The following is a 14,585-nucleotide window of genomic DNA, read 5'->3' on the forward strand; positions in this document are numbered from 1 at the left end:
TCTTGGAATGGGACAATAGGCAATCGATTACTGCAATTAATTGTTCTTTTTATTCAATATACGGGGGGATGTTTGCTGAGTAAATGAAAATAATGCAAAACATTTGAGACTTAAACTGAACCCCTTTAGATAACATCTTTTCATCACGTTTTAAATATTGTAACATGATTTGAAATAGTAAATTTGTCCTCTGGTACAGATGTAATCAGTTTAACAGTACACGCATCGGAATCTTAACAGTTTCACATCCTCAAAATGTCTTCACAGGAAATGAAATGCGAGTTTTGCTTCTTCAAGTCCGGATGTCACAATAAACTACAACCATCGTTTCTTTAGCAATGCAGAAGGCAGGAGAATATTTAGTGTAATTGTAGCAGGTTTTTGTTGTTTATTTATGCTTAATGGAGCAACTTTTTTTTTAAAAAAGTAAAATTCGAGATGAGGAATATTGCTGCATTGCCAAAAGATGAAAAATGTCTTTGTCAAATGAGAAAGAACTATATAAATAACAATTAACAAATGTTTGTACCATAACCTCCCACCTGCTTACAATGTCTTGACATTTCTCCACAAATTTCTCCACAAAGTATGTCTCATTACACAGAATGAGTAAACTAGAAAAGGATTATTAATGGATACTATCCAGTACTGCCATTCACTAGCATACCATGCCTGGCAGTAACGTTAAATTGAAATTTCCCAAAATAGTCTAGGATCTACTCTACCTCTTGCTAAAATTCAACTCGGTCCAGTTAAATACCAAAATAATGAAAAATTTGCAAAATACATTATCAATCATTCATTTTCTGAATCACTTTATCCTCATTTGGGTTGCGGGGGGTGCTGGAGCCTATCCCAGCTGACTCCAGGCCAGAATCGGGAAACACGCTGAATCGATGGTGGCCATCCGATCGCAGGTGACAAGGTGACGGACGACCATACGGACTCACACCCAAAACCAGGGACAATGTAGATTGTAAGACATGACATGTTTGTAAGAAAAAGGGGGGACAGCACATGAAGAAGGGACGTCTTAGAAAGGATAGTGTAATAAAACGCTAAGCTAATTAATTTAAATGTGCTTTATGCAAATATAGTGACTACCGATGAGACCAAATGAAGAATAGCAATCAATTTGCAAATTAAAACCAATATTGACCTAAGACGTATGATCTTGAGGGGTGAATGTCTGTGCTTTCATTCATTGATAGTGTGTCCTTTCTTTCCTAAAGAAAGGATGTGTGTGTCTAGCAGATGGTCAGGACCACACAAATACACAGACACACACAGCTGACCATCCCTCAGGGTCTTATAATAGGTCCTCCTGTAGTCGTTGTGCCCCTCACAGAAATCCCTACTAACACAGCATGCTTCAGCTGGACCTGAATTGGTTTTACAGTTTTTTTGTTAGTCTTTAGACATTGCTTGTCATGCTGAAAAGGCTGTAGAGTAGTCAGCTGTGGCTGATACTAAAGCTGCGTTTGCATTTTAATTGCTATCATCATTTCAATAGAGGAGCTCTAATACCCCCTGCTACTGTGTTTCCTGTTTGGATATGTATACTGTAGGCCAAGAGACAATTTACACATAATTTAAGATAACAGTGACACTCCTCCAGCATGATAATAATTTTATACTGTATCCTCCTGACTACTAGTACAGTGTTCCCTCGCTACTTCGCGCTTCAGCTATTGCGGACTCAGAGCTTCGCAGATTTTTTTCAGGAAAAATAAAAATAAAAATTTAAAGATATTAAGTTAAAATGATAAATTACATCATTTTACAAGAGGTGGAAACAAAATATTCAATAATAATTAGTAATTGCATCAAAGAAATGGTCAATAACATGGTGAGAGTTCAGGTATCGCATTAATGAGGTGATGGCTGTTTACAGGCGCATCTTCACCGCCCAAAAAAAACAATGTTCACAACTCCCAATAACGATGTTTTTTACGTGCAAAAAAAAAAACTGCAGAAGATCCTCCATACGGGCTACTATGATGTTTTTGCTTGGTGGTGCTTTTGTCCACGTGTTAGACGTTTCTTTAAGCATTTTTGAAGGGGCACCCCTACTTCGCGGAAATGCACTTATTGCGGGGGGTCCCGGTCCCCATTAACCGCAATAAGAAGTAATGTAAAGTACAGTGTTCCCTCGGTTATCGCGTTTAATGGGGACCGGGACCACCCGCGATAAGTGAATTTCGCAAAGTAGGGATTCCCCTTCAAAAATGCTGTATTTGAATTAAATTCAAAAATGTTTTTTAATGTTTTTTTTTTCTTTTTTGGTTTTCTTTTTTTTTTTTTTTTTAATTTACCCCCTGTATACAGTACACCATATAGAATACGGGTAGAGAGAGTGAAATTCATGTTATAACAAAAAAACTGGAAAATATGCTGTTTCAATGTAATATTTGTATTTTTTTTTCCTAAAAAAATCTGCGAAGCTCTGAGTCCACGGTGGCTGAGCCGCGAAGTAGCGAGGGAACACTGTAGTTCAAATTAGTCCTCTGAGGAGGACAATTGTAAACCAAAATATATCCCACCCTGTGCATCCTATTGAATTAACTTTTTATGTTCTCTATAGAGGACAATCAGAGCTTTCCAAAGATAACAGATTTCTTTTGCAGTATTCCAATTACTTCACATAGATCGGGAAATTTAAAAATAAATGTGATTGAACAACTCCCCCCCGCCACATAGTATTGAAATTCTGTCCAGGTGTGCCTCTATTCTCAGAAAACCAATAGTGGTCAATAGTGAACCTATCCTGAAGGTAATAGTAAACCACATTTCCCAAATTACATGTAAGCATGGGGAAAACAAGATGACTTGTTTTGGATTAAAAAAAAAAACGAGGAGGCAGATATTTAAACTGCACTGCTACAATTAGCCAAATTTAAAACTTCCTTCCCTATTTATAAATTGATCGATTTGTAAAAATAGAAAAAGAAAAGCTTCCTTCAACGTTTGAAATGAAAAGTTATTATGGTTAAATGATGCTCTTCCATTTACCTTGGACAAAATGCCTGCTCTAAGTCAAACCCAACTAAGACTGACATTGCTGTATGTCTGGAAACATCATGTTTTGCCTTGATGAGTTATTCTGAGCAGATAATAGCACAGCCTACTCATCATCATGCAGCAGGGGAATTTATCAGGATGCTCAGTTTTCCACCAGTGACAAACATCATGTTCTGTACACTTTGTGGCCTTAAACAGACGTAAGAAGACGGAATCTATTGACACAAATCTAGTTTCGGCACTGTACAAGTTTGATAGTTGTGCTAAATTCAATGTTAAAACAATGAAGAATTTATTACCATTGTTAGTGGGAACTTTAAGTGTAGATATTTTGAGAATGGGATCACTGCAATGTTAAATTGGAATTTGGCTCCCTCGCCCCTTCAAGCTCTTCTTTGCAATTCCCATTCAGTGTGGATTATTTTTAGGAATCCTAATTCAAAATGGGTGGTCACGGTGGATTGAGTTGTTAGCATGTCCGCCTCACAATTCTAAGATTAAGCGTTCAATTAGTCCGGTTTTATTTTATGCACCCTGGAATTGGCTGGTAACCAATTTAGGGTCTACCTCCAGCACACCTATGACCTTTGTGAGGATAAGTAGTACAGTAGAGGAATAAACGAATGAATGTACAATTCAAAATTTTGATTAAATGAATTTATGCTTTCCAATCTTAAACTGATCATGACTGCCATTTTCTAGTTGTCTGTATTCGTACATCCTCAGCATTATGCCCAAGTAAACTAAACATTGAGATTAACATACAATAAACAGTTGAATCCCTTTAGCTTCCTTTCAAAATGGAGTTATGGAAACAACATTCGAAACAAATGATATCGTGTTATGATAAGAATGATCGCCCTGCAGGGAATGTCTGCTTTATGTCCAAGACAATGTGAAAGGGTGTGTGACCATATGGATAGCTGCACTAACACCTGTTGTAATCATTCTTTTTGTGTCTGCATAACTTTGCTTCTCCATGAATTTTGTGCAGTGTGTGCCTGTGTATGTGTGTACATATTTCAGATGAGATTTAAAAAATTCATGGATCAATTAAAAATGTATTGTGTTACGTTGTTGTGACCCTTAGGTTTTAGAAAATTGTTATAAGGTCATACATAGGCATAAGTTCAAATTTTGGTTTAGTTTCACCAGGTTTAAATGACAGCATTTTTCCTCTCATTTTCTGAACCACTTTATCCTAAGGGTCACGGGGGGTGCTGGAGCCTGTCGCAACTAACTTCAGGCCAGAGGCGGGGACACCCTGAATTGGTGGCCAGCCAATCGCAGGCCACAAGGAGACAAACAACCATTCACGCTCACACTCATACCTAGGGGCAATTTAGAGTATCCAATCAGCCTACCATGCATGTCTTTGGAATGTGGGAGGAAATCGGAGTACCTGGAGAAAACCCACACTGGCCCGGGTTAGAACTTGCAAACTCCACACAGGTGGATCGACCTGGATTTGAACCCACCATTGTGAGGCCAACACGCTAACCCAGGGGTCGGGAACCTTTTTGACAGAGAGAGCCATACAGAATTCATATAATGAAATATTCCTTGAATATTCGGAATTTAAAAGTACAAAAAGTCTTTGAGTTGTTTTTGAAAACATTGTTACGCTGTTGCTAATCAATTAGGATTAATAAGAGTAAGCATGCAAACGTTTCTAATGCAGGCTCGCAAGCCAAATGTGGCCCATTTGTTGGGTGCATAAGGCTCACCGTTAACCTGAAAAGCTAAAATGTATCTCTACCGCCGCTATAATCTTTCTTTTTTCTTCTTTTAAACTCCCTTGTGAATGCACACTCTAGTATTATGTAGTTAAAATAATTCTGAGACGTTTTCTACTTTAATTGTTGAAAGGAACCCAAAAAACCCACACAATAAAAAATATTATAATTAAAGTGGCGCTAATGGTTCCGTCAACACCACAGGGCAGACATGACGCCCCTATTGGTGCGTTTGGGACTCAGTTGTTTCCATATTTTCACTCACATGTTAACAGAGACCCATACGCACCATTGAAAAAATCCCCATGTGGCCCCCGAGCCATAGGTTCCCTACCCCTGTGCTAACCATTCAACCACCGGGCCGCCGCAATAGTATGTATTATCAATAATACAAATAAAGTCCAGCTCTTATATTTCTAGTTCTCTCACTTGTTTAAACATAAGTGATAGTTTTATTACATTTCATTATGTTTGCTTTGTTGTTTCATAGAGTGGAGGATGATGGCAGAAGGGCGTTTTGCCAGCTTGCCCAGGACACTCCATGCACATCACACACTGGGTGGCACTTCCCATGCACAAATCCATTTGATTTGTTTTCCTAAATGAAGTATTTCGTGCACAATCAGAAGATGAAATTATCTATTGCATCATAAATAACGGAGGTGCAATCTATTTACATTCAAGTTGTCATTGAAATTTTTATTTGGACGTAACGGGACCGAGTGATTAGCACATCTGCTAGACATCACACAATGCACTCCAAGTACAGTATCGTGATCAAGCAATTTAACAGCTAGTTATTTTCTCATTAAATCAACCCCATAAGATTGGTAACCATTTGTAACAGAAATATAAATAAACATATTGCTGCATTTTTTTAATGATTTTTCCCCCACTTTTTAGTCTCATTCCAGGTTACAATAGTACAGAGTTTTCTGTAGCCTCGTACAAGAACATATCTATTCATGGAACTCTGCCCCGGCACAAGAAGGGAGGCTTCACCAACACCTGGGACCCCAGAACCAATCATTCTCAGACAGAATCAAATGGGGGCTCCACATTGGTAGCTGCACAAGTCCACCAGGCCATGAAATCGCCACTGGTACAACATATAAACGACGGCGTCCATAATTATGGGTAAGCAAAAATGATTACATACCTGGTGCACAGCATGTTAATTACATTTCACTTTGTGTAGAAGAGCAAACTCAGAAATGTTAGAACATTTCCCATGGATTGCATAGTTTTAACCCTTTTCTAGTGTTTATATGCAACCAAACTAGAAGGTGTTGAAACAAACCCTTTTGTTTTGTGAAACGATTAGTTCAGGGGTAGGAAACCTATGGCTTGGGAGCCATTTGTGGCTATTTCAATGGGTGTATATGGCTCTCCACTAACCTGTGAGGTAAAATGTGGAAATCACTGGGGAGATAGCTGAGTCCGGAACACACCAATAGGAGCCTCATGTCGACATGGCGTTGACTGAACCTTTGGCACTACTTTAATCCTAATTTTGTTTTTCATTACTCTTCAGCATACTGATTGATTAGCAACAACAAAACAATACTGTCAAAACAATTCAGAGACTTTTTGTACTTAAAAAGTGGTCAAATGACAAAAAAAGTCACACTTTCATATATTTTTACTTTTCAATTCTGAGAATGGCTCTCCAGAAATAACATTAGAAAACATGCGTTTTTTTATGGCTCTCCCTGTCAAAAAGTTTAAATTAGTCCAATGGTGGAGGAAAAGATTCTCCCATTTTAGTGTTAAAATTAAACGGAGCCAGTGCCAGTTTAACCCCACCCTCCTGGGGGGAAAAAGGTAACAACTAGAATTTAACGCCTGGAGACTTTATGGGTTAGCACATTTGCCGCCCTCTTTATTTATGTTCTATTTTTTAGCTCAAATGCAAGCTCAACTCAGAGTTTTCTTTAGGTACTTCCATTTTCTACCACATTCTAAAACGATCCCCAGTAGTCGTGTTAATATAAGACAGTGTGAATCCTATTGACGACTGAAGTTGTCAATATTGCTCCAAGTCAGCTGGGAAAATTCTCACACACTCGCAATGATGGTGAGAATAGGACAGCAAGTGGTGGATGGAACTTGTAAAAAGTGATAATATGCACTCACAAGACATAACATTAAGCACACCTGCATAAACAAAAAATATTCTGTTGGGAGAAAACAGGGTTATAAAACCCTGACCTCCATCAAGTAGGTGTTGGATAAAGATAAATAAGAAATGAGTGAAAATCTCAATGTCTTTTTCACTCCTATGACAGTACAGTTCATATTAGCTTGTAAGGGACTATATGTAACATCAAACTCTTGACGTTTACTGAACGTAAAACAAAACATATGCACAGATATGTTGAGCAAAAGCACAAAGTTAAGCAATTTTAAAAAATCGTTTAGCAGTCACTGAATGTGAAACTCGAGGGTTCAATCCCCACGGAGTTCACACCTTCCTCTGTGGAGTTTGCATGTTCTCTTCAGGTCTGCATGGGTTTTCATTGGGTACTCCGGTTTCCTCAAACATAAAAAAACATGCATGGAAGGCAAGGATGAACTTGACCCAAGGTATGAGTGTGAGCAAGAATGCTTTTCCATCTACATGTGCTCTGCTATTAGCGGAATCGGTGGCCAGCCAATCGCAGGGCACAAGGAGACGGACAAACATTCATGCTCACTCTCATAACTAGGAGCAATTTAGAGTGTTCAACCAGCCTACCCTGCATGTTTTTGGGATGTTGGAGGAAACAAAATTACCTGGAGAAAACCCATGCAAGCCCTGGCAGAACATGCAAACTCCACACAGTGAGGTCTGACCTGGGATTAAACTCTGGACCCCAGACAGAAATGCGAGGCTGATGCCCTAACCCCTGGCGCACCGGGTCGCTGTCCTTTACTTCATCTCTTATCTCATTTTCTGAATCGCTTTATCTTCATTAGGGTTGTGGGGGGTTCTGGAGCATATCCCAGTTGATTGGGCCAGATGCGGGGGGACAATTCATAAGAATTCCAATTATATTAAAGTGAAAGTAGTTTAGTATTTTTAGGGTGTAGTAATAGCTCTACAAAAATATTTAACTTCAACCTCCTGGGACCCAAACTCCTGCAAGGCATGTATTTTTATTTTCTATTTGATATTTTGGCAAATTGGGACTTGATGAGTGTAAAAACAGAGAATTACCTTTTTACATGATGTAGTTTCTGAGAAAAAAATATGTCCACATCATAAGCCCTTGTAGTCCAATATTAAACATAAAAGTCCCTGACAACCAAAAATGTGACGTTCACACATATGGACGCCAGGTCATAGGAGGTTAAGTTAACTTTATGTTTTTTAAGAGGGGTCTCGGAAAGGGCGGTCCTGAGACTAGGATGGTTATTGCCCAGAGAAAGCGGTTTCTTCTCACAGTGGGCAGTGAAATGTCTGCAAGAGAAGCCTTAGGGATGTTGCGCTTTCGTAGTTTTACTTCAGAGAGAATGGCCACAAAAATCGTTTCACATCCTTCATCATGTCTCCCTATTTCCCAGAGGTGAGTGTTGAATTACAGATGTTTGTGATCCAGTTATGAGCGCATGTTTGTGTTCATAGCCCGCAGCATCTGGGTTGCCTTTGTGGGTCAGGGTGTGGCACGACAGATCACAGAATACTGTGAAGTCTTTGTCTGCAAACTCCATCTTTCTACCAATGCTCACGGGCAAATTTTATATACTTCTGACAGACAGGTGGAGTACTAGACCAGGCCGCATTGAAACAGTGCAGGTGGCTATACCGTGAACATATTATAATTGCATCTTTTATAATGCATGTTTTTTCAAGGATAAGTTTTAATTTGGCAGATTTCTCAGAAACATTGACATTGCAGAGTTGGAGACGTGTGGCATGTGGTGGCATGTGGCAATGCGCTTTTTAAAACTGTCATTCCCCTGTATCTTCAGGTGCAAAGAAGGGTTCAGTGTCTTTTTTTCGTTACATTTCTGAACCGGTTCATGCTCATTAAGGTTGCGAGGGGTACTGGAGCCCATCCCAGCTGACTTCAGGTTAGAGGGAGGGGACACCCCAAATTGGTGGTCAGGCAATAACAGGGCACAAGGAGACAGAAAACAATGCACACTCACACCCATACCTAGGGGCAATTTAGAGTGTCCAATCAGCCTGCCATGCATGTTTTTGCAATGTGGGAGAAAACCGGACTAGCCAAAAAAAATCCACGAAGGTCCAGGGAGAACATGCAAACCTCCACACAGGTGGACGCGAACTGGTTTTGAACCCAGGACCCCATCGGTGTGAGCCCAATGCGCTAACCACTCACACCACCAGACCGACGGATTTAGCACCTTGTTTAAGGATACTTAGATTCAACGAGGTCACCCGGGCAGGAAATCGAATCCGCTACCTTTGGGTTTGGGTCCATGGGCGTATTGACTCCCACCCAAGAGTTGTAGAGTTTTATCTCAGCTCAAGCCTTGTGGAATGGACCTCTACATTAGTGGTTTGGTTAATTCCCACATAACTTCAACATATACTAAAATACTGAAAAAAAAATAGAATCTGAGATTTACAATTTAAAAAAATGACTAACTTGGTTGAAATCTTGGTTGAACTCAGAGTTAAGCTAATATACTTGAAAAAGCCATGAGAAATGTTATTGTGCAGGTGGACGTAAAATGATTGTGCCTTCTGCCATCTAGTGGAAGAACATTTAGTTGTTTTACCATACAGTGACGGGTTCAATGTCATGTATTTTTTAGATCATAGTGTTGTACCCTCTATTTAATCTTCAAGGAGAAATAATCACAATAGTGATACGTTGTTGCTTCTTCAATCCAACTTTACTGGTATCTTTATCAACACAAAAAGTTGATAAAGATACCAGTAAAGTATAAATATGTACCCAATAATCGAATATACTGATATACACTTTAACAATTCACACTTGCTATGTGGGTCAAGCCATCAATAATCGAATACCGATATACATCCCCAACATGCGATCGTTAATAAATTAAACACTTTAGCATGTCACAAAAGCTCTACTGCACAATGTGGTGCCTGGGGGTACAAAATAGACCTCAACTGGCTTAAGTCATATTCATGAAACACACTGTTGATTTAACTAGTAATGTTGGACTGAAACATTTGAAAATGGAAAAACTGAAAAGCAGAGCGAGATCATAATAACAACATATTAGTAGCATTTTATTAGGCAAAAATGATGCATGAAACTGGAAGCACTTCCCATAATCTGTTCTGAAGAAGTAGCTCTGAGTGCTGCTATAGTTTAACAAACTTTATTAATGACTTTATGATTTATGAATCGGTGGCCCGCCAATCACAGGGCACTGGGAGACAGACAACCATGCACACACCCGTACCTAGGGGCAATCCAGAGTGTCCAATCAGCCTATACAGACTCTGGGAGGGAAACACATAAACTTCACACAACTGGACTGACCTGGATTTGAACCCAGGACCCCAGACCTGTGGGGCTGATGCACTAACCATTCATACATTGGGCAATTCCCTTTTGTGTTTCATAACATTAAATATACAGTGTTCCCTCGCTACTTCACGGTTCAGCTACCGCGGACTCAGAGTTTCGCGGATTTTTTTGAAGAAAAAAAATACAAATATTACATTGAAACAACATATTTTAGTTGTTTTTGTTACAACATGAATTTCACTCTCTCTACCTGTATTCTATATGGTGTACTGTATACAGGGGGGTAAAAAAATGTAAAAAAAAAACAATTAAATTAAAAAAAATTGAATTAAATTCAAATTAAGCATTTTTGAAGGGGAATTCCTACTTCGCGGAAATTCACTTATCGCGGATGGTCCCGGTCCCCTCTAGTAACCGAGGGAACACTTTAATGGTCACATCCATATGCATAAAATTTAGAAGCCCATATAAAAGGAAATGAACCTGTGGTCAGCTCAAACAAATGCTCAGAACTCCTGTTTATTTCTCTTTCTGTCTAATGACTTGTTGATTTGAAACTGATACAAAATCTGTCTAGAGAAAAAAATGTTAAGGGAGTATATAAATGGTATGCTAGTCCATGCTGACTCACACTATCACCTGACCTTAGACACCCGACCTTATGTTGATCTGGCTCCCACTAGCCAGTTTTTATTTCTATTGACTAATCAGCAGACCACCAAGTGAGAAGATAAGAACAGGGAGAGTAGTTGAGAAAAGCAACCTTTTCCAAAAATCAACATAATGGCACTTTTAAATTGTCCATTAGGTCTTAGTTTAGTTTGGGTTTTGAATTTGACCCGGCATTAAGGTCCTTTTCCACTCCAGTAATGAGGGATAACAGAATTGCAGCTTTATGCTTTTATCATGGCCCAGTGGATGAGTGGTTTGAGCGTCGGACTCCCTGTGGCGGACCGGGGTTCAAATCCAGATCGCCCTACCTGTGTGGAGTTTGCATGTTCTCCCTGGGCCTGTGTGGGTTTATTCTGGGTACTCTGGTTTCCTCCCACATTCCAAAAACATGCATGGAATGCTTATTGGACACTCTAAATCGCCTCTTGGTATGACTGTGGGCGTGAATGGTTGTTTGTCTCGTTGTACCCTCTGATTGGCTGGCCATCAATTTGTGGTCACTCCTCCCTCTTGCCTGAAGTCAGCTGGCATAGGCTCCCCCCCCCCCACCCCTTCGTGACCCTAGTGAGGATACAGCATTTCAGAAGATGTGATGAGCACAGTGCTATAAAGAATATTTGATACTGACATCTGTTGGCTAGAAACTAACACTGCATCGAGTCATTTTGACACAGTTCCAATTACACCACACATACACAGCGTACTCCCATGCTAGATTCGCCCACATGTGGTGATGCTAACTGTCATGCGGTAAGCAAAAAAACAACAGAAGACAGAAAAAGATTGTCGTGGGAGCAGCCTCCTCATTCCACTTTTGACTTTTTTCGGCGTTCTTCTTTTCTTTGTGGAGCAGGTCAGTTTCGTGGTCATGGTAGCAAAAAGTGTGCGATGCTGCTTCAGCAAAACAAGTAGAATAAAAAAAATTCAAAGTTAGCTGTGGTTAGTATATGTAGGCAGGAAGGCCAGTGCTCAACCTCCACATTCCAACCACATTTTGTCTCCTTTCTTTTTCTACTCTTGTTAAACCTACTCACGTTTGACTGGATTTGCAATATATTCAAGACACCTAACACATGCCCACCGTCACTCAATAGATTTCTGGGGGAATATGGAATGCATGGGTGGCACAATCATCACAACCCTATTCCTAAATTTGAAGGATAGTGTATCTTTGTTAGCAAGTTGGGTCGCAAGAAGTCGAAAACAATGCAGTGAAGGAAAAACAACATTGCCAATAGAGTAATACCGTGAAATACGAGCTTAATGCGTTCAAGGACCGAGCTCGTATCTCAAATCATTTTTTTTTCACAGGAATGAGCTAAATACAAATTTATCTGTTTCTACCCCCCGAGAAAAACACCCAAAACAGGACTTTACAATGAGGAAGCATATTTTTATTTGTTCTAATTAACTACCTACTCACAAAGAAACACATACCTATCCAGCTGTTATGATCTTCAACACTATTACAGTACTACTAAATGTGACATTATTCAGTAGACAGACTGTAGCGTCTTAACGCGGACAACAAAGAGCGCGAGAGGCAACATATTTAAAAATACATTTTAGTATTACGTAAATTTAAACCTAAATATATATATATATATATATATATATATATATATATATATATATATATATATATATATATATATATATATATATATATATATATATATATATATATATATATATATATATATATATATATATATATATATATATATATATATATATATATATATATATATATATATATATATATATATATATATATATATATATATATATATATATATATATATATATATATATATATATATATATATCCATTTAATTAAAGCAAGATCCTTTCTATTCTTTTGCCATTCTATATGTTATCCAAAATTAAATGTGCCACTGTCACACAATCAAAATGGATCTACTACAGTATGTGACAATGATTATACGCAATGGCAACAAAATTATAAGACCAAGCCAACTAAACATGCTTGCACGCAAAAGTTGCATGTATGTGAAAATAACTTTTAGACGCCACTCCTTAGCTCAGCCCACTTGTGGTGGCGTTATGGAACAGTGATTGTGAGAAAACTTAGAGTGCATATAATTATGTTTTTTATGCACTGGTCAAATCTATATGTACATAGAGTTCACTATATTTTGGGAATTCTTTCAGCAAAGCTGTGAAAGTATTTCTTCAAAAATGAATTAACTTGATTTTTTTTCATGCAAAATGTGTTCTTTATTGCGTTCTTTTGCCGCAAAAGTATTAGAAACTAGAAGAGGGACTATGACTAAAGACCAGAAATTGTCGTGAATGCAGCCTTCTGTTCTATTATGTAATGAAATCCCATTCGATATTTGGGCCATATTAAAGCTGAGAGGGCTTAGGGCTGAACGTGTTTGGTTTGTTAAGTACTGCCCTATGCTCAAATTCCCATGGGAACACTAATATAAGCTTAGGGGACTTCAACCAACAACCTTGCTCAAGTAGTAAAGGATTTGAGCTAATTACCTTTTTTTTAGTGAGCTATAAGCTTCCTGGAGAAGGTTAGAATCTCAAGTTGTTCAAACCAGTTTGTGGAACATTTTCAACCACTTCAAAGTATTAATTTGACTACTGCTACTGAAAATAAATAAATAAACATGGACACATCTGTGTAATTGTGTGCTGAAACCTCTGTGTGAAATTGGCAGTGGACTCACAGGTTTTGGGGCGTGGGGTTGTGATGTGTATTATGATGGGGACGAGAGGGAGGGAGGGAATTTGGCAGAGAGAAAGTGAGTGAGTGAGGCAGGGAAAGACCTGAGTTAGAAGGAGACTAGTATGCACTGTATTTCTTGTTCTCCCATACAGTCAACTTAGGATAGTTCCATGCCGTGTGCCTTCTCTGACAGAACTGGACCAGCATTTTTCCAAACCAGAAAATAAAGATGCTTCTTTGGATGATTGAATGTATGTGACTTCTTGAATGAGAGGCATTGCCACCAGTTAGAAGTGACTAGTTCCAGTAGGAAGCAAAGAAGAACCAAGAGAACAAGGACAGTTTGTTGGTGGGAAAACCACCACTAAGGACAAGATGTGCTCACTAAACCGAGCCTTTTCGCTCTCTGTGTTCCCCAGGGAACCAATGGCCGGCTTGGATGCAGCAGTGGACTATGTGAAGGTAAGGGCAATGTTTTGTTTTCCAGTGAATTCTCCTTAATAAAGCTTTGGCTATTGAGATGTTCTATTGATTTTCCCAGAAATTTAAACCAGGTGTATAGATGTCCAGTCTTTATGTAAGCAAAAACAAATTATGTTAGGATTATTGCATTTTCAGTCATTGTTGGGATTTGTTACTCGTAATGGGTTAAACTTTACATGAAGACTACACTGTTATGTCAATGCTTTTCTTATCTTAAAACTGATGCCAAAAAAATAGCACATAACATTTATGCAATTCCACATATTTTCTCTTCAGTCTTGGACTATATAAGGATAAAAATAAGTCAGAAACATGCTCCAGCGATTTTTTTTTAACATTCTTCCATCCTGAAAAACTTCCAAAATAAATGAACATGTTTATACAATGTTCAATATTAGCAAAAATATAAGTGTTACAAAACATGATGTAATATAACTGAACTATAAGCAGCTGAGAAATCATTTAACAACCACTGTGTAACAGGTGGCAATAAAACCATCACTCAAGGG

The 14,585-nt window shown here is 38.6% G+C and overlaps 1 protein-coding gene across 1 annotated transcript in view; it reads left to right on the plus strand.

Annotated features, from left to right (window-relative positions):
- Positions 1-5,709: 5,709 nt before the first annotated feature.
- bcar3 (BCAR3 adaptor protein, NSP family member) overlaps positions 5,710-14,585 on the plus strand; it is a 41,066-nt gene continuing 32,190 nt past the window's right edge. The window contains exons 1-2 of the mRNA XM_077717525.1: positions 5,710-5,894; positions 14,013-14,055. Coding sequence (XP_077573651.1) covers positions 5,845-5,894; positions 14,013-14,055 — 93 coding nt within the window. The 5' untranslated portion in view covers positions 5,710-5,844. The remainder of the gene's footprint in view (positions 5,895-14,012; positions 14,056-14,585) is intronic.

This window comes from Stigmatopora nigra, chromosome 5, assembly GCF_051989575.1.
Source record: "Stigmatopora nigra isolate UIUO_SnigA chromosome 5, RoL_Snig_1.1, whole genome shotgun sequence".
Taxonomy (NCBI): domain Eukaryota; kingdom Metazoa; phylum Chordata; class Actinopteri; order Syngnathiformes; family Syngnathidae; genus Stigmatopora; species Stigmatopora nigra.